The 25225-nt window shown below is 38.7% G+C and overlaps 1 protein-coding gene across 5 annotated transcripts in view; it reads left to right on the forward strand.

Moving 5' to 3' along the window:
• SOS1 (SOS Ras/Rac guanine nucleotide exchange factor 1) overlaps nt 1–25225 on the forward strand; it is a 49503-nt gene that overhangs the window by 6091 nt on the left and 18187 nt on the right. For 2 of the 5 annotated variants that reach the window (XM_074579100.1, XM_074579103.1), the window contains 7 exons: nt 3336–3461; nt 5671–5817; nt 6366–6530; nt 10131–10340; nt 10844–10987; nt 12309–12419; nt 12529–12627. In XM_074579100.1, coding sequence (XP_074435201.1) covers nt 3336–3461; nt 5671–5817; nt 6366–6530; nt 10131–10340; nt 10844–10987; nt 12309–12419; nt 12529–12627 — 1002 coding nt within the window. Of the gene's footprint in view, nt 1–1398; nt 1530–3335; nt 3462–5670; nt 5818–6365; nt 6531–10130; nt 10341–10843; nt 10988–12308; nt 12420–12528; nt 12628–25225 lie in introns of those variants that run through there. The other 3 variants (XM_074579105.1, XM_074579101.1, XM_074579102.1) reach the window with 3 other exon arrangements.

Raw genomic sequence — 25225 nt, forward strand, 5'->3', positions numbered from 1 at the left:
TTTTAAGTTGTTGCCATTCCTGATAGAAATGCCTTGCTTTTGTTGACTTTAAGGGAAGGAAAACAAAAAAAAGCCAAGTGGTCTTATCATAGGATTTTCCTGATGTGCTGTGGATTTTCTTAAGAAGACACTGCTCGTCTCTGCTCATGTTCTTAAACAGAGCGTGAAAAGCTGTTGAAGAAATGCTGGCTCTGCTTATCCTCAAATAAAGAGAATGCTGGTCGTTTCCCTTTTGACAATTAAAAAAGATTGAGAAGACTGAACATTCCAAAAAGTGATCAGATGAGTGAAAACGGAGCTGTGGCGGCAGGGTTTTGTAGCTGATGTAGATTGTATTTGCCCATCAGAATTTGTTGGGGTATTCTGAAGAATCAAGGCTTTTGTGAAAAGATCTTGAGGTGCTCTTTTAGTAATTTCCCTTATCATAAGACAGACATTTTTGTATGTGTGTAAGGAGGGCAGGGATAGGTTCTGTCATTTATTTAAGGAAGAAGTTAAATGTTTAGATAAGAATCTTATCTAAACATCACTAGACTTTTCAGAAGTTGTTAGTCTGTTTTTATCGTGTATTCCTAACATAGGACTGTGAAGGATCTGGTGGGGTTCAAGCCATACTCCTTCTTTTCAAGGGTGATAAGGCAGGGTGGCCCAGTGTTGTTTTTGTTGTTTTGTTGGGTTTGTTTTGTTTTTTTTTAATTTAAAATCTGAGCTGACTTTATGAGAAAGATGGAAACCCCCTGGTAACTTGATCTTCTTTTTTGAAATTAGTCACGTGACCGTGTATGCTAACAGATGTGCTCATTTCTTGTCTTCTCTTACTAAATCTTGTATCTTACCCAGTCTTGCATCATGTCTTAGATAATGGACTTCTTGGGACTTACTTTGAGTACCCTCAGATAACGCTGTTTCATTCTTAGTCTAAGCCTTTAGGTACTACAGTAGTGCAGATAATAAAATTACACGTTTCTACAATAATGGTACACCAAGCTATCCTGTAATTTTCCGTGTTAGTCTAGTTGTTTTCTTGCTTTTGCTTGTATGACTTTGAACCCTAAATGATACTAAATCTCAATTAAGTAGCATTGAAGCTTATTTACTACCTACCTATATAGATAAACTACGCTGGCAAGCCAATGGCGCCTCATGATGTTTTCCTCTGAGGAGGTGGATATTCTACTAAAGTAGAGCTTGATAGAGCCAGAAGATGGTGGCCTTTGAGAAGAATGATGTAACTGGCCCCAAACATAAATGCTTAGGAAAAATGTTTGGAACTTTATCTCCCGAACTGGGAGTAGGTTATCGCTGTTGACTCTTGTTTCAGCTGACTATGGATAATGTTTCGGGTCATGGCCTGATCTGGTATTTTTGTTTGTTTGTTCTTATTCCTCTAGACTCTGTGTTACAGACCGAAAGAGTTGTGATGAGGCTATTTAAGTCTACAATCTGTTTTCTAAGCAAAGGAGAAAATAGAGCTGCTCTTCATCACTCCGGTTTATCATGCTCTGTATTTTTACTGTCGGATTGACTTGGTAATTTAACACTTCTCGAAATACAAAGTGCTACAGTATACTGTAGAGACAATGTAATACAAATTTGTCCAGTTCTGCTTTTAATAAAAAACCATTAAAGGCAGCATCTTCCAGCAGCTCAGATCAGCTCTGATCTTTAAGAGAATACTTCTGCAAGTCTGTAATTTCTGGTATTAAGGTGTTCTAAGCTGGTACAGTATTTCAGATGTCAGTGTTTGAATTGTAAATAGTGCTTGGGACTGCTGGGCATGCTGTTACTCAGGTACCTCCACAAACAGACTCTGTAGCTGTGCATGGTGAAGTTCTTAGGAAAAATGAAGCTGTTGGCATAGTCAAAATTGTTGCGTTATCTGGTCAAATGAAGAGAAGTTCTCTTGTTCTATTTTTGCCAGAATGCTTTTAAGTTAGAAAAGCAATAACTTCTGTAGATGTTCTTTAAGACCTGCTGCATAAGGGTATGCAATCTGCAAGAAACTAAACACATGATATTTAAATCTGAACAGCAGTTAAATGAGCACGAGGACTATGCCCAGACATGAAGTTTTCAAGCTAATGAGTGCCTTAGCAGGCAAGTGCATTTCTATTTGAGGCTGTTGTGTGTTTGAACTTCATAACACTTAATTCTTGCAATAACTCCAAACAGGAATGAAAACTCAGGTGTGAAATTAAATAATTATGGCACCATTATTTGAATATAGACATGGGTTTAATATTTGGATGAGACAGATTGTTGGGTTTTGGTTTAAGGTGGTTAAGCTCTTGTGTTAGTGATTGAGAGAACTGGAGGCATTTTGAGTTGTGTGCAGTGGAAGGGTAAAATGATGAAATTCGGGCTTGAAAGATGCGTTGCGAAAGTTAGCAGTCAGCTTGTTCTGGCATAATATTTGCCATCGGTGTAGGATTGAGACTAAACTGCCTGTCAGCTTAAGCTCTGAAGCACTGAGCTTTGCATACCCGAAACTTAAAACTGGTTAAAACTGTGCTATTTTGTGAACTACAGAAGTGCAAAGGAAAGCTATACTGGAGGCTTGTTTCAGAAGTTAAATGACTGTCTGGAGAAATAATGGGAGGAGCAAGGAGGATCGTGCCTCAGTGGGATTTACACCAGTGAGAATTTAGAGACGCTTAGGACATACAAGTAGATGTATAGTTGTGTATTTTAAAACCTCTGAACTGCCACTTAATGCCAGGACTGCACCTTTTAGTGGTTTTTGAAGTGTTTTTTACTCTAGAGGCTGTCATCTTTGTAAAAAAATCAGTGTGGAAACAAACCTAAACCAATCTTATTTTAGTGAGAGCTAATTGAGAATGGACCAAATAATTTGAAGGCTAAATACTGCTGAAATCATTGCTGGTTTTGTAGTGTTCCCTGTGAAAAAAGTTCTGTATTTTGTTGTTACAGATTGAGTGATGAATAACGAATTGTACAAGGGAGAAAATCCTGTCAGAAATGTCTTGTCCAAAGAGTGGTTTAAGAGCTAGGGGAGAAAGATAAATATATGCAGGTTTTTAAAACAGTTTCCTAATTGCATTGCTAAGCACTGTTATTAATTAGCTGTTTTCTTGACATTAAATGTCACTTACAGTGATTTGAGTACATTGGAGACTTATATTTCTGTCGGGTGTAGATGAGTGTTTCAGTCATGTTGGTCTGGTGTGCCTTAATAGAGCAATGTTTTGGGGTTGGATTTTTCTGAGCTGTTTGGCTCATTCTTTTGTCATCTTTTTTTTTTTTTTTTTTGCAAGTAAAGCATGTGGTTTGGGGAAGAGCAAAACTCAAAGCTTGAATTCTTCTATTTCCTATAGGTTCAGGTGCAAGTTCATCCTAAACTTTCCTCTACTGAAGATGCGTTACAGTATGTGGAGGAGTTAATTCTCCAGTTGTTAAATATGTTGTGTCAAGCTCAACCAAGAAGTTTTCTGGATGTAGAGGTATAGAGAATAATTATTACAAATCAGTAATAATTTGAACCGTTACATGAAAAGTTAAGATATTAATCATTTCACAATGTAAAGGGAAAGTAGTAATTATGTATCTTTATGTAGCAGAACCTTCCACAGGAAGCCTGCTGAGTTACCTTTCTGATTTTCCTATCAATTTAATTTGTTGTTCAGTGCACAGTAGAACTCTCTCTGATCTGTATTACTGTATAATAGATGGTGAGTGTAACTTGTGTACATAAAGCTAACTGGTTCCTTTCAAAAGACCTTTTTTCCTCCACTGATGATGCCTGCAAACTATAGCTGCTTAGTCTGAGGCTCTGTGCTGCTCTCTCAGCGTGGTGATTTAGGCTGACATACCCCCTGCTCTCCAGGAAATTTGAACAACAACAGTTCACTCACTTTCTCAGAACGAGTTGAGGAACGTTTCTTTCCTTTATATAGAAACCTCTTCTCTTACAGTTCCCTTTTCAAAGACCTACAACCTGTGTTGCTCAGCAAAGCAGCTTGATGTTTGAGAAGAGGGCTTGATCTGAGAAGAGTTTCTCTATCTGAGAAACAAATTAGTTACGCTAAATGAGTTAAGCTTGTAAGCCCATGAATATTTTGGTAGCCATTTGTGCTTAACCAAGACTTTGGTGCCACACTACAGACTCTATGTGCCTGGTGGTTTCCAGTACTCAGGGGCTGTGCCTGGTCCGGGTTGGGTAACAAAACAAGATGCAACTTCCTTGCGTTCTGAAGAAAGTGGACTAATGGCAAAAAAAAAAAAAAAATCTGTCTTTGAGCTCAAGATCCATTAATTTCGCCCTTCCTCTTCTCTTTTGAACACTGACACCTCTAATGGTGTTTCCAGTATCCCCTTTAATAGCTGGCCTGTTTTGCAACATCATTCTGGTCTGGCAGCTCAAGAGACAAGAGGTTTGTGGAAGATTGTTTAATGCTGTGTTTTAAACAATGCTAAAAAAAAACGTGACACACAGCATTGCATTATGTGTGCATTATGGCTGTGAAGTCAGGGTGAGAAATGCAAGAATTAGAGATGATCAAGCAACCTCAGTTTACCTCCTTTGTGTTTATGCATAGTGATGCTGTCTTTAATTATATGGTCACACACATTTATTTTTCCCCAGGACACCTTCATTGTTCAGTCAGCAGGCTGGACTTTGTTAGGGGAGTGACTTGATATTAGACAGTGAATGAGACTTCTTTTTTTTTGGTAGGACCTCTGCTTTCCTTTTGCAGTAGTGTTATGATGAGGGGAGAAAAAGAAAAGCCTGTACTTTGGAAAGTTGGGTGCCACCTTTATAGAATTGTATTCTGTCCCAGTTTTTTGTCAAAAAGTTTTTTTGTTTGTGTACCTTGTCCTCTACCAGCTCTTTGTAAGTGGTCATTAACTTCATCTTCCTCATTTCATGGTTGCTCAAACGGGGGGGTCATATTTACATAAGTGAGCACTTGCAACCGAAACAGTCAGTGGGAACTGTAGTCTGAAAAAATAAAATGTGATGTAATCTGACAAATCAGATTTCTGGCATCTCTGAACACCAGGGCTACCAAAAACTGTGAAGCTTTTGAACCTCCAGAGACCTGTGTGTGAGTTCCAGCAGGAGGGTTGCTTAATGCATGGGAGCGTGTAGGTGTCCTCAGGCACCCTGGCTGCTGGAAGGAGTAAATAAAATGGGGTATATATGGTCCAACTGTAGGCTATGAAACTGTTTTAAAATATGGGATTGCTGTTGGATGTTCTCTTTTCCTGTTATGTTCATTGCCATTGTCAGAGCAGTTTGCATGCGTGCAATCTAGACCATGTGCTGACCAGTAAAGGTGAAGCAGAAAACTCATATCTCATTCAGTGACCATTCTGTAAAGCAAATAAAATGCTAGGATAAAATGTAGTTGTGTATTTAAGTGATGAATTACCAAGCATGTGCACAAGGGGAGCAAATTGTGCCTGCAATGGCAACTTAATTCTGGCATTTCTCAAACTTTGAGCACCTGATTATTCTATGATAATAATATTCTGATACAGCTTTATGAATGTAGTGAGTAGTGTGTACCAAAATTATGAAATTTACACATGTTGTACAAGCTTTATAGCTGAAATACTAATATTAGCAAACATTCCTTTAAGTAATGGAAAGCGATTTGATAATGTAGTAACTGCTAAGCTCATTCAGATTGTCCATTTACCCTTTAGTCCTCTTTTTTTAAGGATCGTGTTCAAAAAAGCTTTCCCCATCCTATTGATAAGTGGGCAATAGCTGATGCCCAGTCTGCCATTGAGAAGAGGAAACGAAGAAATCCGTTATCTCTCCCAGTAGAAAAAATCCATCCCTTATTAAAGGTAAGCAGTAATGTATCTTGCTTTTAGAATGCAATTAGAAGTTGACATCTTTGTTTCATGTAACGGCTGTATGCTGTCTGAAATGTAAACAAAAAGGAATAAGAATATCTGTGTTTGTTACATAGTTTTAAGTGTTCCAGTTTAGTTAATTGCATATATTCCTTTCTTACTTAAACATTAGTTAGTTCTGTACTGGACAAACAAAGCCAAGAATTCGTTTGCTATGCATTTGGTTGTTCTTGTTTCATTTTGCATGACTAAGAAAACACTCAAGAAACTTCTGGAAATAGCCCTAAATATTTAAGTGAGGTTTTTGGGGTGCTAGTTGGCTGTTGTCACCTCTACAGTTAATAGAGGAGCATCTACAATGACACTTTTCTTCTCTAGGCCTACACACTGCTGTTTTTCTATTACTAAAATAGACTGTGAGTATGTGGAGATTGTTTATTGAGTAGGGTCTTAAACTTACTGATTTTAGTTGTATTTCATTTAGTGTGTATTTCATCGACTGAGTAACAGTGGAATGCTTTTTTTCCCCACCCTTTCAGGAAGTTCTAGGCTACAAAATTGACCACCAAGTATCTGTTTACATAGTGGCAGTATTAGAATATATTTCTGCAGACATCTTAAAATTGGTTGGGAATTACGTGCGGAATATAAGACATTATGAGATTACAAAACAAGATATTAAAGTGGCAATGTGTGCTGATAAGGTAAGCCTAACTCTTGTTTCTCATGTTAACAGGAAGTTTTAGTTAAGTTTTGAGAGTACAATGTCTGTTCGTTATTGAGTACGTGGAGTGTTGTAGCTTTGAAAGAAGAAATTACTGCCATAAAACATGGTTCCAGTAAAAGAGAAAGCCACCAAAAATCTAATTGAGCTTACAGAGATGTTGCTTGTGCTTATTAATAATTAATAAATTAATTAAACATCTCTTCTTTTTGATATTACTTGCCTAATCTCAGCAATGTGTGAATGCTTTAAAAATTATTGTGAAGCAGCACTAACTTAAAACTTTAACATTCCGAAGCTCTAATAGTGGAGCCTTATTTTGTAGCTCAAAAAAAGAAGGCTGAAATTAAGCTTGGGTGTTCTCCAAAAACAAGTAAGACTGTATTGCATGTAAAAGGTAGTGTTTTGACGATCCAGCACTTTAAAACAAACCCACTTGCATTAGCATCTCAGCCTAATTGTTCTTAGGGGTCCACGTTTTTCTCTGCAGGTAGTCTTTTTTGTAGCTTTAGAAGATTCATTAGGTTTAGACTGGAGTTGCCTTTCTTTCCAGCAGTGATAGAGCAAGGTCCCCTGTCAGTCTTTCAGGTGCCTTTCCACTCTAGCTTCTGTGGCCACCTCATTAGCATCTCAAGTTATTCCATTGTTTAAAAAACAAAGCTTGAAGTTAATCCTTTAAGGAATGGCACAAGAATCTCAAATCTTGCTGAAGTCTTTTTCAGCAGAAGAGTTTTCAGATTTATCACCTCTCTTCAGTGTTTTGTCGTGCTCTATGTTAATCACTGTCTTCAGCTGGGATCATTTCAGTGTTTTAATGAATACCTTTATCTTGTTACTGCTTGGTCCTTTTTAATCCTACTTTCTTCACTTTTCTTTACTCTGTCTTAAGATATCTTGTGAGGTCTTGAAAAGTCAAGTACTTCTCAGTCAGGACAGTAGTCTTGGTCACTCCTGCTTTTGGGCCTATCTGCCTGGGTCAGTAGGGCAGGGTTTGAAGGTGTGTGTTTGAATGTTTGTTGTAGAATAATAGCAGGAACAAGCCCTGTTGCTGCGTGCTTCTTTCTATCCTAGGAAAGGTGTTGAGCAGAAGAGCTCTGATGAATTGATTTAGGAACTTCCATTGGAGGAGCTCTTTGATATGTACACAGAAGAAACTTTTGAAAGGCTCTAGAGCAGGCCTGTTGGTTTGCTCCCTCATCAGAACAAGCCATTGAAAGGTGCTCGCGAGGTGTTTTCTTTCCAGTTGCATTGAGAAGCTTCGTAGTATATTATGTTCATACCCATTACATGTCTTCTGCTTGGTTTCATTATTTGAACCAAAACAGCTAGAGTAGTTTCTTGGCCTTGTGTGCCATTTTTCTCTCAAGCACTTTCATGCTTGCTTTTGTGCCATCCATCTATCTCGAAAATCTTGCCTTGTCTGTGAAAACCAAACTCCATTAAAATGCAAGCTGTTTTTCTTTTACTGTCTGCTCATCCTTCTGATTGCATTAAATTCAATATCTGGGATACAGTTATTTTAATTTGTTTCTGTGGATTTCATGGTAGTGAGATACGCACCTTGTGAATATAGCCTGGAATCTTCTAGCTCATGTATGTGCTAGAACTGCAAGTGAAGTTACAAATGTTGGAGCCTCCTTGAATACCTGCATTATTCCATGTAATTTCCTACAGTAGTGACTCTGTACTGTCCTATTCCCCAGAATTAGTTAGGGTTCTCCTTATAACCTGAGTTACACGTACATTCATTGGGTTTGAAAGATGAATTACCTTTGGTTCTTAGAGCTTCAGAAGAAGTCAGTCTTAATGCAAAATGTCCATTGCTGTGCTTTCAGAGAAGCTTAAGACGGGGGTGTGTAGCAGGGACCTTTGAGTCACTAGGAGAAAGAACCTGCTGTGTGCCCATTTCCCTCCTCACTAGGCCTGTATGTTTTTGAGGAGTGTTAGGACAAGACCTGGGTGAAGAATGACTGTTGTAGGTAGGTGCGTTTCTTCCAGTATTCAAATCTGAACCTACCAGACCATCTCTTGAACTTACAGATCTAGAAGTGTTTTCTTGTTGATTTGTCTAGTACCAGTAGTCAACAGCTTGGTTAACTGATGTGTCTTCTGGAGAAGCGCCTGTAACATGATTTAAAGAGAAGGCTTCTTCTGTATATACCAGAGTAAATGTCATGTTTGTTGTGGCTCATTCAGAAGTTTAATTCTTGATCTCCAGTTCTATAATTATTTTGAAAAACACTTTTCATTCAGTTTTTTGCCATTTTAAAAACTCTAGTTTGTGCTTAATGTGTTGGCCTTTCCTCCTGTGGTTCTCAGAAGAGTATTTACAACTCTGATCCTGCAGTCTTTTCCTCATTCTTCTCAGTGATGGACAGCAGTCACATCGATCTCTGCAGTAACAGGTGTAGGTTGCCATGGCTTCACCTCCATCTGTTTGGAAGGGAGGCTGGCAAGCAGCACTTAAATTCTTATTTATTTTGAAGTTCACATGTATTGTTTGATACACTTCACAATTTCCTGGAAGTGGTGTAGCTCTGGGCAGCATATTTGTTTATAAATACTGTCCCATCTATCTATTTCAGGACAAAGTCATCTTGTATGTTCAACTACATCTTACGCTGGCTTGTTGTTACGATTTGGTACATCACTGTACATCATTGTAGATTGTTTGTGGACCCTCTTTAGGTTTTCTTTCTGCTAATGATACTTCAAATTAGGATGCCTTTTTCTAATTCGCAGTCAACTTATTTAGCTTACCTTTAAGATGTTCACAACCCAAAGTGTTATTTCTGTTTGCCACTTGCTAAGTCATTGTAATGACTCCTGGCTCAGATGCTATGTTTGGAAGAAGTGCTCAGTGATCCACTTCTCTTGAGAAGTTCGAATTATTAATTGCTTCTGTTTGGTAAGCCTTGCTTATGTATGAATTGGGACTTCTGGTAGTCAAAGTTTTTAGAGCTCCTTCTGTCTGTGTGCTTCTGCAATGTGACTGCCACCTCTTCTGAAGCTGCTGCCCTTCCTCAAGGGTCTGTTTTAACAAGAGAACTCAGGAGTTATTAAGGACAGAAACCAGGCCACAAAAAGTGTGTAGGCAGGCCAGTATTCATTGCAGGTAGATTACAGGGTTCTGAGCATGATCGTGTTTGACTTGCTGTTAAAGCTAAAGCTGAAAAGCCAAAGCATGCACGTTTTTTGACTACAGATGATATAGTATCTTCAGAAACTTAGGTTATGTATGGCTAATTCAGAGTAATAGCATACAGCTAAATGTATCTGTATACTTCATAGACCTCTTAAAATTGTAATTGGTTTTAGGAGCACATTCTTGGTGAAATGCCTGGATTGGTCTAAATGACTGGGAATTCTTCAGAAATTGCCACTGCAAATAATGGCCTGCAAATTCACAGCAATGAATATTGCTTTTGTAATGCTCAATCAATTGCAGAATGATAATACTTAAATCTTACTGATAATCAGTCTGACTTCATGGGAATAACAGATTTCCTTTACTATAACTTACTAGTAGATCTTGAAAAGAAGTTCTCACTCTGTGGATTTCCCTCTCTTTGCTACCTAGGTATTAATGGATATGTTCCATCAAGATGTAGAAGATTTAAGTGCACTAACTTTATCTGATGAGGAACCCTCTGCCTCAGGGGAGCAAACCTATTATGACCTAGTGAAGTCATTTATGGCAGAAGTTCGACAATATATAAGGGAACTAAATCTCATTATCAGAGTTTTTAGAGAGCCATATGCCTCCAACTCCAAACTATTTTCATCTCACGTAAGTATTGTACAGACTACAAACAAAAAAACCCCTTACTACAATATCTGTAAATCTAGATGAATACTTCCAAACTTAACTATTGTCCAATTTAACATATCAGTAGTAGAGGAAGCACTTGTCTCAAGTTCTGAGATGGTAAAGGAGCACTTGTGGGGAAGCATGGGTTTTGTAGAATTGTGGAAGAAACTACCCAATTTACTATATTCATTTGCAGGCCTGTAATTTAAGATTTGTCACTCTTGATCTTTGCCACGTTTGAGTCGTTGTAAACTTTTATGTATTTATACATATATACAGTCATTATTTAAAAAATAAATTCTATGATCTTATATAGGTTATACAGAAAGAACATAATAAAACATACTATAAAATTTTGTTGTATTGAAGGAAGTGCTTGATTTTAATGTCATAACAGAGTAGCTTTGCACATAACATTCTTCCTCTTAGAAATGGTGTCTAACTCCCTGTTGATTTTTGTCTGGTTCTGTTGTGTTTTGTAGGATGTGGAAAACATATTTAGTCGTATATCAGACATTCATGAACTTAGTGTGAAGCTATTGGGTCATATAGAAGACACTGTTGAAATGACAGATGAAGGTAGTCCTCATCCGCTAGTAGGCAGCTGTTTTGAAGACATGGCGGAGGTAAGAAAACAGTTGGAATTTTTATATCTATTCATATGTATTTTAATGACTTGCACTTAGCTGCCTTTGTTTAGGTTGAGATCTCTTCTTCCAGCCCCACCATAATGATTAGAGTGCCCGTTTTTGAGACTGCTTTTGCCTTTTCAGTCTCTGAACCTCACTTTTTAAAGGACTATTTAAACTTTAGAGAGCCGGGGTGGGGGGACCCAAATACCTGTGACTAGACTTGGACAGGAATGGGGGTATCCTGTAAATTGGCTGTAGATCAGGATTGCTGCGGAAAGACAAAGCGGAACAAGAGCCTCTTTGCCAACAGGCTTGCTAAGCTGGTGAGAAAGGCTTTTGAACTGGGCTCATTAGTAGACAGAGACTAAAGCTTGCAGATTAAAGAACTGAGAGAAGAAGGAGATGTGCATAACGGAAAGCATGACAACAAGTGCTCTTGTACCTTCCTGCTGAGAAGGTGGGATGACCAAAGGCTCATCTGAAGTGTCTGTTTCCCTAGGGTGCATGTACAGATAGGAGGATCTGGGAGTCTGTGCACGGTTGCAGAGCTGTTATGTGCAATTAGCAATGTGGCAGGAAGGGTTGCATGATGGGGGGCTGTATGAATGAATATAGGCACTCGAGAAGGACAGGTGGGGAAGATGAGGCCAGAAGGCTTAACAAAAGATGAGGTCAAATACATGGAGCTCTGTTACAGAATGAATGATGACCGAGTTAACTTCTTTCTCATGAACAAGGAAGAACTGGCAGGAGTGTTGTAGCTAATGGCAGGTTTGGCCACAGGTGGTAGAGATGATAGAGTTTAATGTCCTGAGAAAAGTGCAGGAGATAAGAAGACTGGTGACCCTGGGTTTTGGGAGGGTAGACTTGGCTTGCTCAGGGAATTGGGAGGAAGGATCACATTGGTGGCTGCCTTGAGGGTAGAAGGGGCTCAGGAGAGCTGATTTATTTTCAAAGGCAGTGCGTTCAAAGTACAAGGAATATGCACTCCTAGTCCCGAAATAAAAGGGACTCTTCCAGACTGAATTACTCCATGAGTCTGTGCATGTAAAAGTATTGATTCTTCTCTATAAATGTTTTGGAAAAAGTATGCAGAAAAGTCAGTCCTATGGGTCAGGTTGGACGGGGCTCTGAGCCACCTGAGCTAGTTGAAGATGTCCCTGCTCGTTACGGGGGAGTTGGACTAGATGACCTTTAAAGGTCCCTTCCAACCCAAAGTATTCCACAATTCTATGTAACATATGTATTTTCTTTAAGAAATATGAAGTTTAGATATGAAATCAGTTTTGTAAAATTATTCTGTATTTCTTCTTAGGAACTAGCATTTGATCCATATGAATCATATGCACAAGACATTTTACGACCTGGTTTTCATGATCATTTTTTAAGTCAATTGTCAAAGCCAGGAGCAGCATTTTATTTACAGGTAACTTTCTTTTAAGTAGGCTTTATTATTGATATTACTATTTTAATTACATTATATTGTTGCTTCAATACATTTATTGTTTTAAGACTGAAACTTACTTTGTTTCTAGTCAATAGGTGAAGGCTTTAAAGAAGCTGTTCAGTATGTTCTACCCCGGCTGCTCCTTGCCCCTGTTTACCACTGCCTTCATTATTTTGAACTGCTAAAAGTAAGAACATTGTGTCAATATGATGTTTTTTTCTCATAATTCTTAGTGCTGGGTACCAGAGCTCTGTATGTTTAGGTAGGGCTAAAACCTTTTGCTAGAATGTGAGTAATAAAACTGCTATGATGAAAGAAAAGCAGGTTATAAGCTCTGGTGCATGCTATAACGAACTGAATATCAGCTTGTAATTTCGTGGAAGTTTTACAGCAGCTAATAATTTGTGTTGAATAATTAAGTTACTATTAATTTAGAAAGCAATAGAAATCTAGATACTCATATTCTTGGATTGATTGTTTCAGCACTGGTAAGAGATAATGGCAAATCGCTGTACTACAGAAAATAACCAAGGATTTCTCAAGCTGTTACTTTGTAAATTAAAATCCCAGTAAGATTTCCCTTCAGATTTAATTTTATTTTCATAAAAGCTTCAGTGTTCTTGCAGTGCATATCTCATGGTGGTTGTAAAGGTGATATCCTTCCCTCGAAGGGAAGACGTGGTTCATATATACACTTCTTTGGCTTTTTGTAATGAGACCTCACATCGGTAGGGTAACAGTAAAGAGTCTGTAACGTACACATGTAAAGAAAATAGCTACAGGATGTTTTCCTGGGGCTTTTATCAGTTAGCATTGAATAATATTCTTTAAGAAGTGTAGAGGATTTTCAGGAAGACTTTAAAGTGGAATCTTCATTTGGACTTAATGGAAACTCATAAGGAATACAGCGTTCCGGGCTTAATTACTTGCGGAAATCTGGATCAGAAGTAAAAAAAATCTCTGCTCTTTTGAAGAAGTCTGGGTGTGTTTTTCTTGAATGTTTATTTGGTTGTCTTAGGATGACCCAGAAGTTAGGTCATCTTTGTGTTGAAGTGTATACAGTTCTAACACCATTTTTACTGATTTAGACCTACACGTACAGCTTTGGCACGTAGCTCATCTTGTATAACAAGCTTTTTTTTTTAATTTTGGAACATATGCTTGATCTGTTTGTCTAGCTCATGGGTTTGGTCTGACTTTTCAGACACCTTTAACATATTAAGCATTTCCTTTCATGACAGCCTGTTGGAAGGGGAGGTGTGATACAGCTTGTTTGTGTTTTGTATGACAGACCTGCACAGACATAAAGTTTCTCTGCTCATGCTTTTATCACGCAGTCTCAAAATGCAGTACCTAGGGGCTTTGCGTACTTCCATGTGAGCATGGTGCTGTCTTACGTGATAGACAAAACATGCAGGATTAATGTTGTCTGCCACACAGGCATCTTCATTGCTTCTTGCCATTGGTAATTTTAGTGTGGGAAAGAGGGCATGTGTGCTTACAGGAATAGGGAGCAGCTCACGTTCACACTTTTTAGGGCAAACCGGAGTCTAAGCTGAACTCAACTCCAGAAAGTTATTGATCTTTTTGCAATTCTTGACCTGTGCTTCATGTAAAATTCTTGGTTTTTTCTCATTCATGCTCTCCACACACCCACCCTCCACCCTGTGTAAATCTGGTGTAGCTGGGTTGGGTTTTGTGCTGTGTGTGATAACCTTCCAGACTTTCTTCCCACTGTGTTGCTCATGTCACTTTTTAGCTGTGGTCTGTCAGATGTGATACATGCAATAGACAGTGGTGGGTAACAGGAGCACATAAAGAGAGAGATTTTTGCACTCACAGCAGTAGCTTTATCTGTCAACTAGTACATACATGTGCAAACAGCATATGAATCCCTCCCTCAAGTAGTCTCTACTGGCAATAATGCTTGCTTTCTTATATTTGGAATCTTCAAAGAGATTCAAACAGCTTGGTTATACTTAAAAATGGCCTGACACGGGAGTATTTGCTATGGAAGGGTATTGGTGGAATTTTTTAGCTATATAATCCTGACAGTTTCACTGATGCAAGGTTGTATTGAATGCTTTTGTAAGGTTAAGAGTTGTTATTTAGTAATTGCAGACATATCTACGAATAATGAAGTTAAAAATGCTATGAAAATTGATTTATTGGTATGAAGAGACAAAAAGTTGGCAAAGTAGTATGTGGAAAAAACCACTTTATTTGTCTTGAATATAGATATACTTAAGGATAAAGGGGTTAGCATTTTTCTTTGAGCTATGTTGTGTCGTCTTGCACACTTTGAAGCTATCTATTAAAAATGCATCTCAAAGTTACCTTCTAACTATGCAGACTACAAAAAAAGTGAATTTCTATCCACTAAAGCCCTCCTGAAGTTTCGCAGGGCACCATGAATGTCCAAATACATAGTCATACACTAATTTTCCAACAAAGTTACAGCAAGGAGCTTCAGCTAAATATACAATAAGGGCTGTGTTTTCCTTCAAGCAACCTGAAAGTCCCCAAACTTTTATATAAGAAACTAAGTATAGGAAATAGCAGCTTCATATGAGACTGCTTTTCTGCAAATTTGCAGATAATATGAACGGGCTTTTCTAAATTTGGACTCTTAAGTGACAGGTAGGGTGTTAATGCAGTCACTTAGGATCTTGAGTTATTGAAGAAAGACGTTTACAAGACTTTTGAATTGAATTGGGCACAGTTTCAGATGCTGTAAATTTCTGCTCCTGTGTGATACTTTTCCCTTTCTTTGTGTAAACAGCAGGTTACTTTAAAATTCCTTTTTTTTTCCAAGTAGGAATGGCTCAAAGCATATATAAACTTTGCGTAAAGTAGTATGTTGTGATAATCAGGAGAGCTAGATAGATAATTTTTTTTTTCTTTTAAATCAAGAGCAGACTCGGCTCACATGACTTACAAATGGAAACTTCTTGTCTTTTTGCAAATGTTTTTTAGCTGGAATTCTACCTATAATGATCTTAAATTCTCAGGATGTTTTAATTTCACAACAGCATCTAGTGTTTTATTTATTTTCTCAAACTTTGTACTTAGATTATAAATAACTTGCCCATCTTTACTGACTGGCAGTTCAGCTCCAGTAGAAATACTCTTCAGTTAAACTTTTTTGTCTCCCCTTTTCACTATGCTAATGTAACTTTAAAAACAAAATAAATTCTGTTTTGACAAGGTCTTCCAAGATAAGAAACCACTTGTTTTCCAACCTGATGATACTAAATTTGTTACATGTTGCTGGAGAAGGCACAAGGTGGTGAAATGTTAGTCGTTTAGGACTGAAGTATCTTTAGGTTGATCCCGTTAAGTCTCTTGCTGTGTGTTATGTTGGGCTACACATCCCAAACTTCCAAGTGTTTTGACTTCACTTTGATTCTCAGCCTTGTTTCAGCCAGGCTCAGTATCCAGAGTGTAAAAGTTGAATGAAGTTGGTTTGTGATCCCATCTGTAACTGGTGTAACCCAGCCCAGAGTGGAGAATCACTGAGTCTTAATTAATTAGACTGTGTCTATCTGCAAAGCTTTTACAATATCTGCAATTATAGATCAGTGTCTCAAAACATTATCTCCGTTGCTTGTATCTAGTACAGGCACTGTAATTAACAGGTTCTCTAACTTTAGTCAGTTCTTAGTCTCCTTCAATTAATGTTAAAAACAGAAAATCACAGATTCAGACCAGCTATGAATTATTTTAAGAAAGTATTTACTTAGTGTCAGCGAAGGATTTTATTTTCTGAAATCATTGTCTGGTGTGCTGCTTTCCAAACACAGTAGTGACTTGTATGTACTATTGAAATAAAAGTAAATACAGAAGTATTACTGTCTTACATGTATTTGTATATGTAACTGCAGATGAGGATGACTTTTTTTTTTACGTCCACTAGAGATAATGTGCAAGCTTATGTCTCTGTGACAGATGAAGGGCTATCTGCTGGAGGAAATGTAGCTTGACCAAACTGTTGCTAGTGTGTGATAAGACCGCAAAGCGTATTTGAGTGTTTCTTGGGAGAGAAGGGTGGGGTGGTGTAAAAACTGGTCTCAAGTTTAAGAAGAGATTTCATAGAATATGACAGCAGGTTAAAAATTGAAGCAACTTCTTCATATGTTTAAGCCATGAAGACTTACATTACAACTGCAATGTTGTAAAGGTACAGAAGTTGTGCCTTATGGTAGTTGTTGGAGGTGATACAGCCAGGTAAATGAGTTTCCGTATTTCTTTCTTGCTTGCGTGGTTTCATTGACAACATTTCTGTTGCTTTTCTCCTTTAAATGTTAGTGGGTTTTTACTTTGTCAGCTGTGTGTTTGGCAGCCAAAGGGAAGATGATAGGGGAAAATAAAACTTTGTCACACATGTGCGTATGCACTTTTTCCACAAACTTCGTTATTGTTAATCTAACTAATTGGGCTCTCTGAGGTAACTCCTTAATTGAAAAAGTTATTCAGAATGTATTTATTTATTTTTTTTTCTAGCTGTGGTACTTGATGGATTTCCTGTGTGTTCGTATCAGATACATATATGTGAATGTATAGCGCTTCATTTGTCAGTGACCTATGCCATCTGTTATGGCGTTGTGGTGCAGTTATGTTCTGTTGTATAGCTTTTTTCTTTTTACACAGGATGTATCTGGGCTTTTGAGAAGCAGATCTCTCTTTCTGGGGAATTGCTGGATAAAATCTAACAAAAGTAAAAATAAAAAATTCCTCCTTCCACTTTGCTTATAGTCCTCAGTGATACTTGAACTGTATTGTTAATCTGCAATCGGACCAACAAATGCTGTACTTTGATCCCTTGAAACAGGGAGTAGGATGGCACAGGGCCAGACTGTTCTTATCTGGATGGTACCCTCTTTGGGGAGTCAAATGAAGCACTAACTGAACTCTGACTTTTGACTTGTGTTTAACTGTAGGGTTTCTGCATCCTGTTTCCTGATCCATTTTCTAGGAGTTACCTGCAGGGCAAGTTCTCCCTGGTGCTGTGGGAATTAGGAGAGCTGTACTGGGGCAGATTGTTCCCTGGGGCAGGTGATCTGTTCCTGGTCAGTGACTGCTGCTAATGATGGCAGATAGCTCTTTAGCTTACCTGGCAGCAGTTTATGATGAATGTCCAAGTCCAAGCTCTCATGAAGATAGATGGGTGTTACAGGAACTTGGACAAATTTTGATCATTACCCCACCCCTTCCCAAATACAAGTCTTGATACAAGTAATCCATCCAGGATTGAATGTTAAGAAGCTTATTGTAGTTGAGATTTTCAGCTCCTTTAGGATGACATTAGTTTTTGTGACTGGCAGTCATCATACAGTCTCTGATATGCTTGTATTGCTGTATAGTCTTGCAATAGCAATAGTATATTTCCCTGTCCTCCTCTTCTGACTCTGTTCCCATAACTTTCTGTACAAAAGGGAGATCCTCGGAGAGAGGTAGCGCTATGGTTGAGACTTTCCTATACTTCTTCAGTGGAAATGTTTTTGGACATGCATCTGTGGATTTAGGCCCACTACCAGCACACTTCCTCTGTTTGCTCTTGTAGCAGTGGAGGTCTATGTTTTCTGTCAATACTTTGGCATCTTCAGTGGAAACCAATGGAAAGATGTAGGAAATAACAAACACAAATAAAACAACAAGCTGCAGTCATGGTTTCTGTAGACTTGGTCTACAGATGGGATTCTGCTTGTCATCCTTCATTTCCTCTGCTGTTTTTTCCTTAATCAACAGGGTTCCTCTTTAAAATCAACAGGATCCTACTGTTGCTTCCCAGAACGATCTCTGAAATTGTGAATTCATCTTACATAACATTCAAAAATTCATACATTTCTATCCAAACATAAGAGGTGCCATTCAGTTGAGCTTGTGGCCTTGCAAACTTGGGTGGGCAAAGGTCAGACTTGACTTGTGTCGAAGCAGTGAAAGTGGATTTTAATCCACTTTGGAATTACAAAAGAGAAGAGGAAGATGTTTTCAAATTGAATTGTCTTTACTCTGATGGCAAACTTGGTGGAAGAAAATGGAAGACCTCAAAGCACATAGGTAAATATTTTGTGATATTTCAAATACTGATCTAACTAAATGTTATCAACTTAATTGTGAATTTTAAATTTCTAATGTATTCTGCAGGTCTGCTGATAATGATGAGACAAACCACAGTGACAGTAAGAAAGAAGAGAATTTCAGAGCGTGAAGGCTCTGGAAGGATCTGTGGGAACTTGTACACGTGTTGCAGAAAGGTAATGAATCTGCTGTGGAAGAGACATCAGCATATGTGACAAGAACCAAACCCACATTTTTGAAGAATGTGGAGCCATTTGAGTTTTCCATACACTGAGAAGACGAGCCTCCGGTAAACAAAGTAGCCGTTTCCCTAGTAATGGAATCTGGGCACATAAAAGGCATATATGGCAGCTAGTAGCTTGCAAAAAATCTGAATGTTTAGGAAGTGGTTTTATGAGAATATCAGGGAGCTTATTTGAGAACAAGACTTTGGTCTTTGTATCTGTTCCTTGATGAAGGAAGTGTTAATTGTGTAAGCTCAATGAGAATTGCTCACATACATGAATCCCTTCCCAGCTGCAAAAACTGAGAGCAAAAATATGCTCTTTCCTGTTGAGCTGAAATACCTAGCAGGCTGGCAGTAGCACTCGAGGGGGCCTAATCTGAAATACGGTCTTCTAACAAGCTGTTCCCGTTAATGGGAATGCTGGTGGCAAAATCACCACGCAAGAAACTTGTTAAAGAAAAACTTTGAACTGTTGAATTGGTAAAACATCAACTGACAGACTTTGGTGTGGTATATATTTCTAAACAGCTTTTCCTGACTTTTCCTTAGAGTCTGTCCTGATATGAAAAATGGCACTTACTTCAGAGTAGTGTAACTTATTTCTGAAACAGATTTATTTTAGTTTCATTACCTGCCCCCCCAATAAGAGCATCCACATTGAGTAATCAAGGTAGCAATTCCTTAAATTCTTATGTTTCTTTAGTCCAAATTCACTTTTTTTTAGGCTCAGATGAAGTTTGATGTACTTAAATTTTCCATATATCTTTGAGATCTATTTTAAATCACATAGGCAAGCTGTGAAAGAACTGGGAAGCTTGTACTAAAAGTTGAAATGCTGCTTATTTGCCTCTGTTTTAATGCTTTACTTGTACAGTATGCTTCCCAATGGGCTGGCTGTATTTTATACTATGAGTTAAAACTTAATTTGAAATAAAAGATGAGGGCTTTTTAGCTTCTATCTCTTTTAAAACATACTTCCAGGAGAATGCTGGAGGCTTTTTGTAACTAATTGTCTGATACCTGACGTTTGATATTTGACATGTTTAAGTAAGATTATGTGATTTAATGTAATTTCTTAAAATTAAATTGGGAAGGCATAGTTAAAATTGAGTGGAGAAAAAGTTTTTACCATTAATTCAATATTAAGTTCTGTTCCACACTTAATGCAAATAACACTCCTGCTGTAATGTAAATCTAAATAAACAGCTATATAAATGTATGCATATTTTTACTGCACTGTGCTCAAGATTGTCTGAGTCTGTATGAAAACAAAATGACTTTTGAAATTCTAATGTATTAAAGCTGTGCATGTATGTCCAGGAATATGGCACATGGAGTTTCCTTTAAGATTCAAAAGTGAAGAGCCTTTTAGACTGCTATCACTTTCCAGAAGTATATAGCGTTCCCTGCAGTTATTCCCAGTTGCTGTTCCAGCTGATTTCCTGATGTTTTCTAAAAATTCAGGTTTCTGGATATGAGAGCACTTTTTTCCCAGCTTACCGCTGTTTTGGGCTGAGTCTTTTATTATTTGCAGGAATTGCATAAAGTCAAAAAGAGCTCTCAAGCAGCTCCATGCTATTGAGCCAACTTCCAGGATTATTTTATGGCAGGATGCCATCAGGCCTGTCTTCCTGCATTTGTCAGAGGAGAAACCCAGTTCATCTTTATTCTTGATCATTAAAATAGCCTGTTTTGCAATTGTCTCTTGGAAAGTACCCCATTCTCAGAAGCACATTTAAGAAAATGGTGAGGCGTAAGAGCAGAAGCTGGAGTAACTGGTGTCAGAGTAGTTCAAGTTCTTGTGAATGTTGCTTCTCTCCGCATGCTCTTCGTTTCCCTGCAGAGCAGATAGCTAAGTCGCGCCACAGATCAGGCTTGCTTTGCCAGCTATGCAAGTGTTCTGTTGCCTTGCTGTGGGCTTCAGGATGTCTGAAGAAATTACACAGAAGAGGTTTCTCTGAAGCAGCGGCCACTTGTAACATGGGACCACTTAAGCACTAAACTTCTTGGATTAATGTTTTGAGGGGCAGTAAGTAAGTATCATTAGCACCTACAATCAAGTGATCTTAAGTTAAGCAAATTCAATTGTGATTTCCTGGACTCCTCATATGCTGTTGTGTCTTTTGTGTATAGAAGTTAATTTATGATCTCTCCTCCCAGATGAATTGGGGAACCTGCAGTTTACAAATTTTAGTGGTTAGATTTAGAGTGATCTTCTAGGAAGACAGAAGTCTAGATTGTGATGTAAGCCCTGAAGTACAAGATTTTATATCTATCATAACACCTACTAGTATTGTTAATATCTGCATGTTCTCATCATAAGTATAAATGTATCTTCTGTCATTGTCTTTCTAGATAGATGCTTCCCTGACAGCGTAAGAGGAGGACTGCCATAGTCTAATTTTGCACTACATGAGGAGGATTTCTTTTGTAACTGTTTGTAATTTCCTGGGTTTATAAAAATCTAATCCTTATGTTACACAACAGGTAGAACAAAATACCTTGTCTTCCAGTTCTGATATCTTTTCAGGGCTCATGGCCTAGAATGTAGAGTACTATTTTAATTAGAAATTTCCTTTAACAGTCTATTTTCCAAGTTTGTTTTCCTGGAATGGTCTGTAGTATTGTGAATCGTTATGATCTTTATAAACCAATATTTTTCTCCTAAGTTTTTAAAAAAACCACGAAGTTTATAATACTACTGATAATCAGAAATCTGCATCTCTTTCCCATAATACTATAGTATTCTTCATAGGACACTTGATCCTTAAAAAAAAAAAAGGAAAGAAAACAAAAAACAAACCACACTTTTATTTAGCATCTACCTGATTTGTTCATTAGGGGGCACTGCACAGCTATAGAAAATCAGTGGGATTTGCAGACAAACTTGGATGCGTTTCCAGTGATGCCATTTCACTTTCCATAACTTCCTCTTCCATACTGTCTGGGGGCAGTGTGAGATGAAAGTCCTTGCTGTACTTTAAGCTTGGTTCTGATTAAGTCTGGTTTTTGATATCAATTTATGGTAATTATATAATGCTAGAATATAAACTCCCAAATTCCTTTTCTGTGTGCAGAGAAGTGTCTTCATAGTAGTTCACGGCAGTGTCTGATTTGCCATTTGTGTTGGTCTTACACTTAAGAAGTTGTGTACTTCTACATACTGCTTTCTAAATGTTAAACCTGGATCACAGTTACACTCACTGGGCTTTGATTTAGTTTGTATATACAGTTGGAAATATGGGTTACTTCCAGTGGATCCTGATGGGGAAATGTTAGTCTTTAATCATTGCTTTCTCTCCAGCACTATACCAACATGTATTTTGCTTTTGGACATTTGCTGAGCCTAATTTTTATCCATTTTTGTTGTGTGTTTTACATTCCCTTTACTCCTTACCCTGTCTCCTGTGGTATCCTTACAAGCAAATGGCAGAATATTGTAGGATCTTTCTAGGCTTCTTCTCAAGGAGATTAGGGTAAAACAATGTTGTCTATTGTTGAAGGGTGGTTGCCCAGAGATCATAGGAAATCCAGCCGAACTCTTTTGATGGAAGTTGGTAAAGAGGCAGTGTGCAAGGCAAAGAGCCTCATTTGGACTTGTGCAGGAAAGATGCAAAATCTTAGAGGTAGTTACATGTTTTTCTTAGCTTCTTTCGGGACTTCTGCCAGTGGTCCTGCACCTGCCCAATTTGTCTGAAGTCCTCTCTAAATCTAGATGATCTGCACAACTGAAGCAAAGGGAAAGTGATACCTCTGTGTTAAGTCATAGAATCATAGGATGGTTTAGGTTGGAAGGGACCTCAAAGATCATCTAGTTCCAACTCCCGTGCCATGAGCAGGGACACTTCCCACTAGAATAGGTTGATCAGAGCCCCATCCAGCTTGGCCTTGAACACCTCCAGGGATGGGGCAGCCATAACTTCTCTGAGCAACCTGGGCCAGTGTCTCATCACCCTCATAGTGAAAAAATTCTTCCTAATATCTAATCTAAATCTACCCTCTTCTAGTTTGAAGCCATTACCCCTCCTCCTACTGCTACATGCCCTTGTAAAAAGTCCCTCTCCAGCTTTCTTGTAGGCCTCCTTCAGATACTGGAAGGCTGCGATAAGGTCTCCTCAGAGCCTTCTCTTCTCCAGGCTGAACAACCTCAACTCTTGTCAGGCTTGATGAGGCTCTGAGCAATCTGATCTAGTTAAAAATGTCCCTGCTTATTGCAGGGGTGTTGGACTAGATGACCTTTAAAGGTCCCTAACGCATTCTATGATTCTGTGACCTTGTACTTGGGCTTGCTGAACTTCATGAGGTTTGCATGGGCCCGTCTCTCAAGCCTGTCCAGATCCTCTGCATGGCATTCCTTCACTCCAGCATGTTGACAGCACTATACAGCTTGATGTTGTCGGCAAACTTGCTGAGGCTGTGCTCAATCTCACTGTCCATGTTGCCGACAAAGATGCTGGACAGCACCGGTCCCAGTACTGACCCCTGAGGAATGCCACTCGTCACTGGTTTCCACTTGGATATCAACCCATTGACCGCAACTCCTTGAGTGCGACCAGCCAGCCAGTTTCTTATCTGTCGAGTGGTCCATCCATCAAATCCCTCTCCAATTAGAGACCAGGATGTCATGTGGGATAGCGTCAAACACTGTAGAGGAATATGATGAGGGTAGTCTGTTCCTTCTTGGAGTGATGTATTCTCTGCGAGACCTTTTGTGAAGTAATGCATCTTGTGGTGCATTGTCAGTCCTATTTCAGTGGTTGTGGCACAACTAGGCACTCATGCCTAATGTTGCTTAGTCCAAGAGTATGACAAATTACACTATGTGAATCAAAGCTGCCTAGAATAAAGCTTGTGGTCATCCCTAAGACTGAAAACACAAATCAAGTAGTCTGGCATTGACAGCTATAGCACTGAATGATTAACTCTGGTCAGGGAAAAAATTAATGCTATATTCTATGACATGTTCGAATTTCAAACATGAATATGTTGGATTTTGGAGGACAATGCTTACATTTCACACTGGAAGCAAACAGCACCATTGTACTGTTTCCAAGCATGTCTGTTATTCTGGTCCATGCCAGCTTCACTTTCACTGCCTCTGTCAAAACAAATCTTTCAGTTGCGTGGAGCCAATTCTTCACCGTAATGGTCTGAAACACTTGTATCTTAATAATCCTGTAAATAATTTTTGTCTTGGTTTTATGTTTAAGCCATGGCTGCAGTCAGCAATTTTTTCACTGACGATAATGTGAAGCATTTTAATGCTTAAACAAAGATTTAAGGTGGAAATCTTAAACATCCTGTGATTAAAAACATGGCAGATCTTGTTTTATAAATCTTACCTGTCACAAAATATTATTATTAGCCTTTCACATTCAGTTTTAGTTTATAACTTTATTAAATTTTTTTTATCCTTTAAGAAAAGTTGAGTTAGTAGACGAAGGTATTAATGTAGCTGTAGGGACTTATGTACCGTGGTTTTACAGGCTGGCCGTCGTTAGATGACCCTGTGTTTTCTGATGAACGGCCAAGCAACCCCTCCATGAAGGAAGAACGTTTACTTCTCCCCACCATCGCTCTGGTTATTGTTTTTCTCCTTTGTTTTTTTGCATGAAAAAATATGACAGTCCTGGTGAATAATAAGCTGGACGCGAGCTAGCACAACACCCTTACAGCAGCGAAGGCCTGTATTGCTGTCTTAGCAAGTGTGTAGCCATCAGGTTCAGGGAAGCGGCAGTGCCTAGCTGTTGAGTACTGGCAAGGCTGCATCAGGAGAACCACGTCCAGCTTGGGCTTCCTTTTGACACTGGTGTACTGAAACAAGGCCGCTGGAAGGGCTCGTCAAGATGACATGAGGAATGGAGGATGTGATGATGGAAAAGTTGGGGGATTTGGCTTATTCATTCTGCAGAGAAGGAGGCTAAAGAGGACCTTCCTGCTGTCTTTGACTATGTGATGGGGTGGGGAAGGCAGAGAAATACTTGCAGCTGCATAATGCCACTATGAGAAGTCAATAAGGGAAATCCTGATAAGCTACTCGGAAAAAAATAATTTCACCATGAGGGATTTCAGACATTGGAACAGATTGTCCAGAAGGGTTGTGGCCTCTCCGTCCTGAGAGTGGTCCAAAACTCGGTATGGCCCTAGGCAACCTGATCTGTGTTGGCCCTGCAGTTGGGCTGGAGGTTGGATAATAAAATCTCCATGGTCCCTTCTAACCTGAATTATTGATTAGGCTGTCGCTAGTAAGGTGACAGCTCTTGCAGTCTTCTGTTTAACACCTCTGCTGGGTTCTTTTTTGGAGATGTGGAGTAAATCAGACTAGTTTTGCAGTAAATAACGTGTTCTGAGTGCATCTGTGTCTGGAGGACTAGTGACTGCTGCTCTCATTTTACTGAGATTAAGCTCTCAGCAGCCAGTTTTCTCTCTCGCCTCTGTCGGTAATATGCACCTGGTTATTTAATTAACTTTAATGACA

Source organism: Larus michahellis, chromosome 3 (assembly GCF_964199755.1).
Source record: "Larus michahellis chromosome 3, bLarMic1.1, whole genome shotgun sequence".
NCBI classification, from domain to species: domain Eukaryota; kingdom Metazoa; phylum Chordata; class Aves; order Charadriiformes; family Laridae; genus Larus; species Larus michahellis.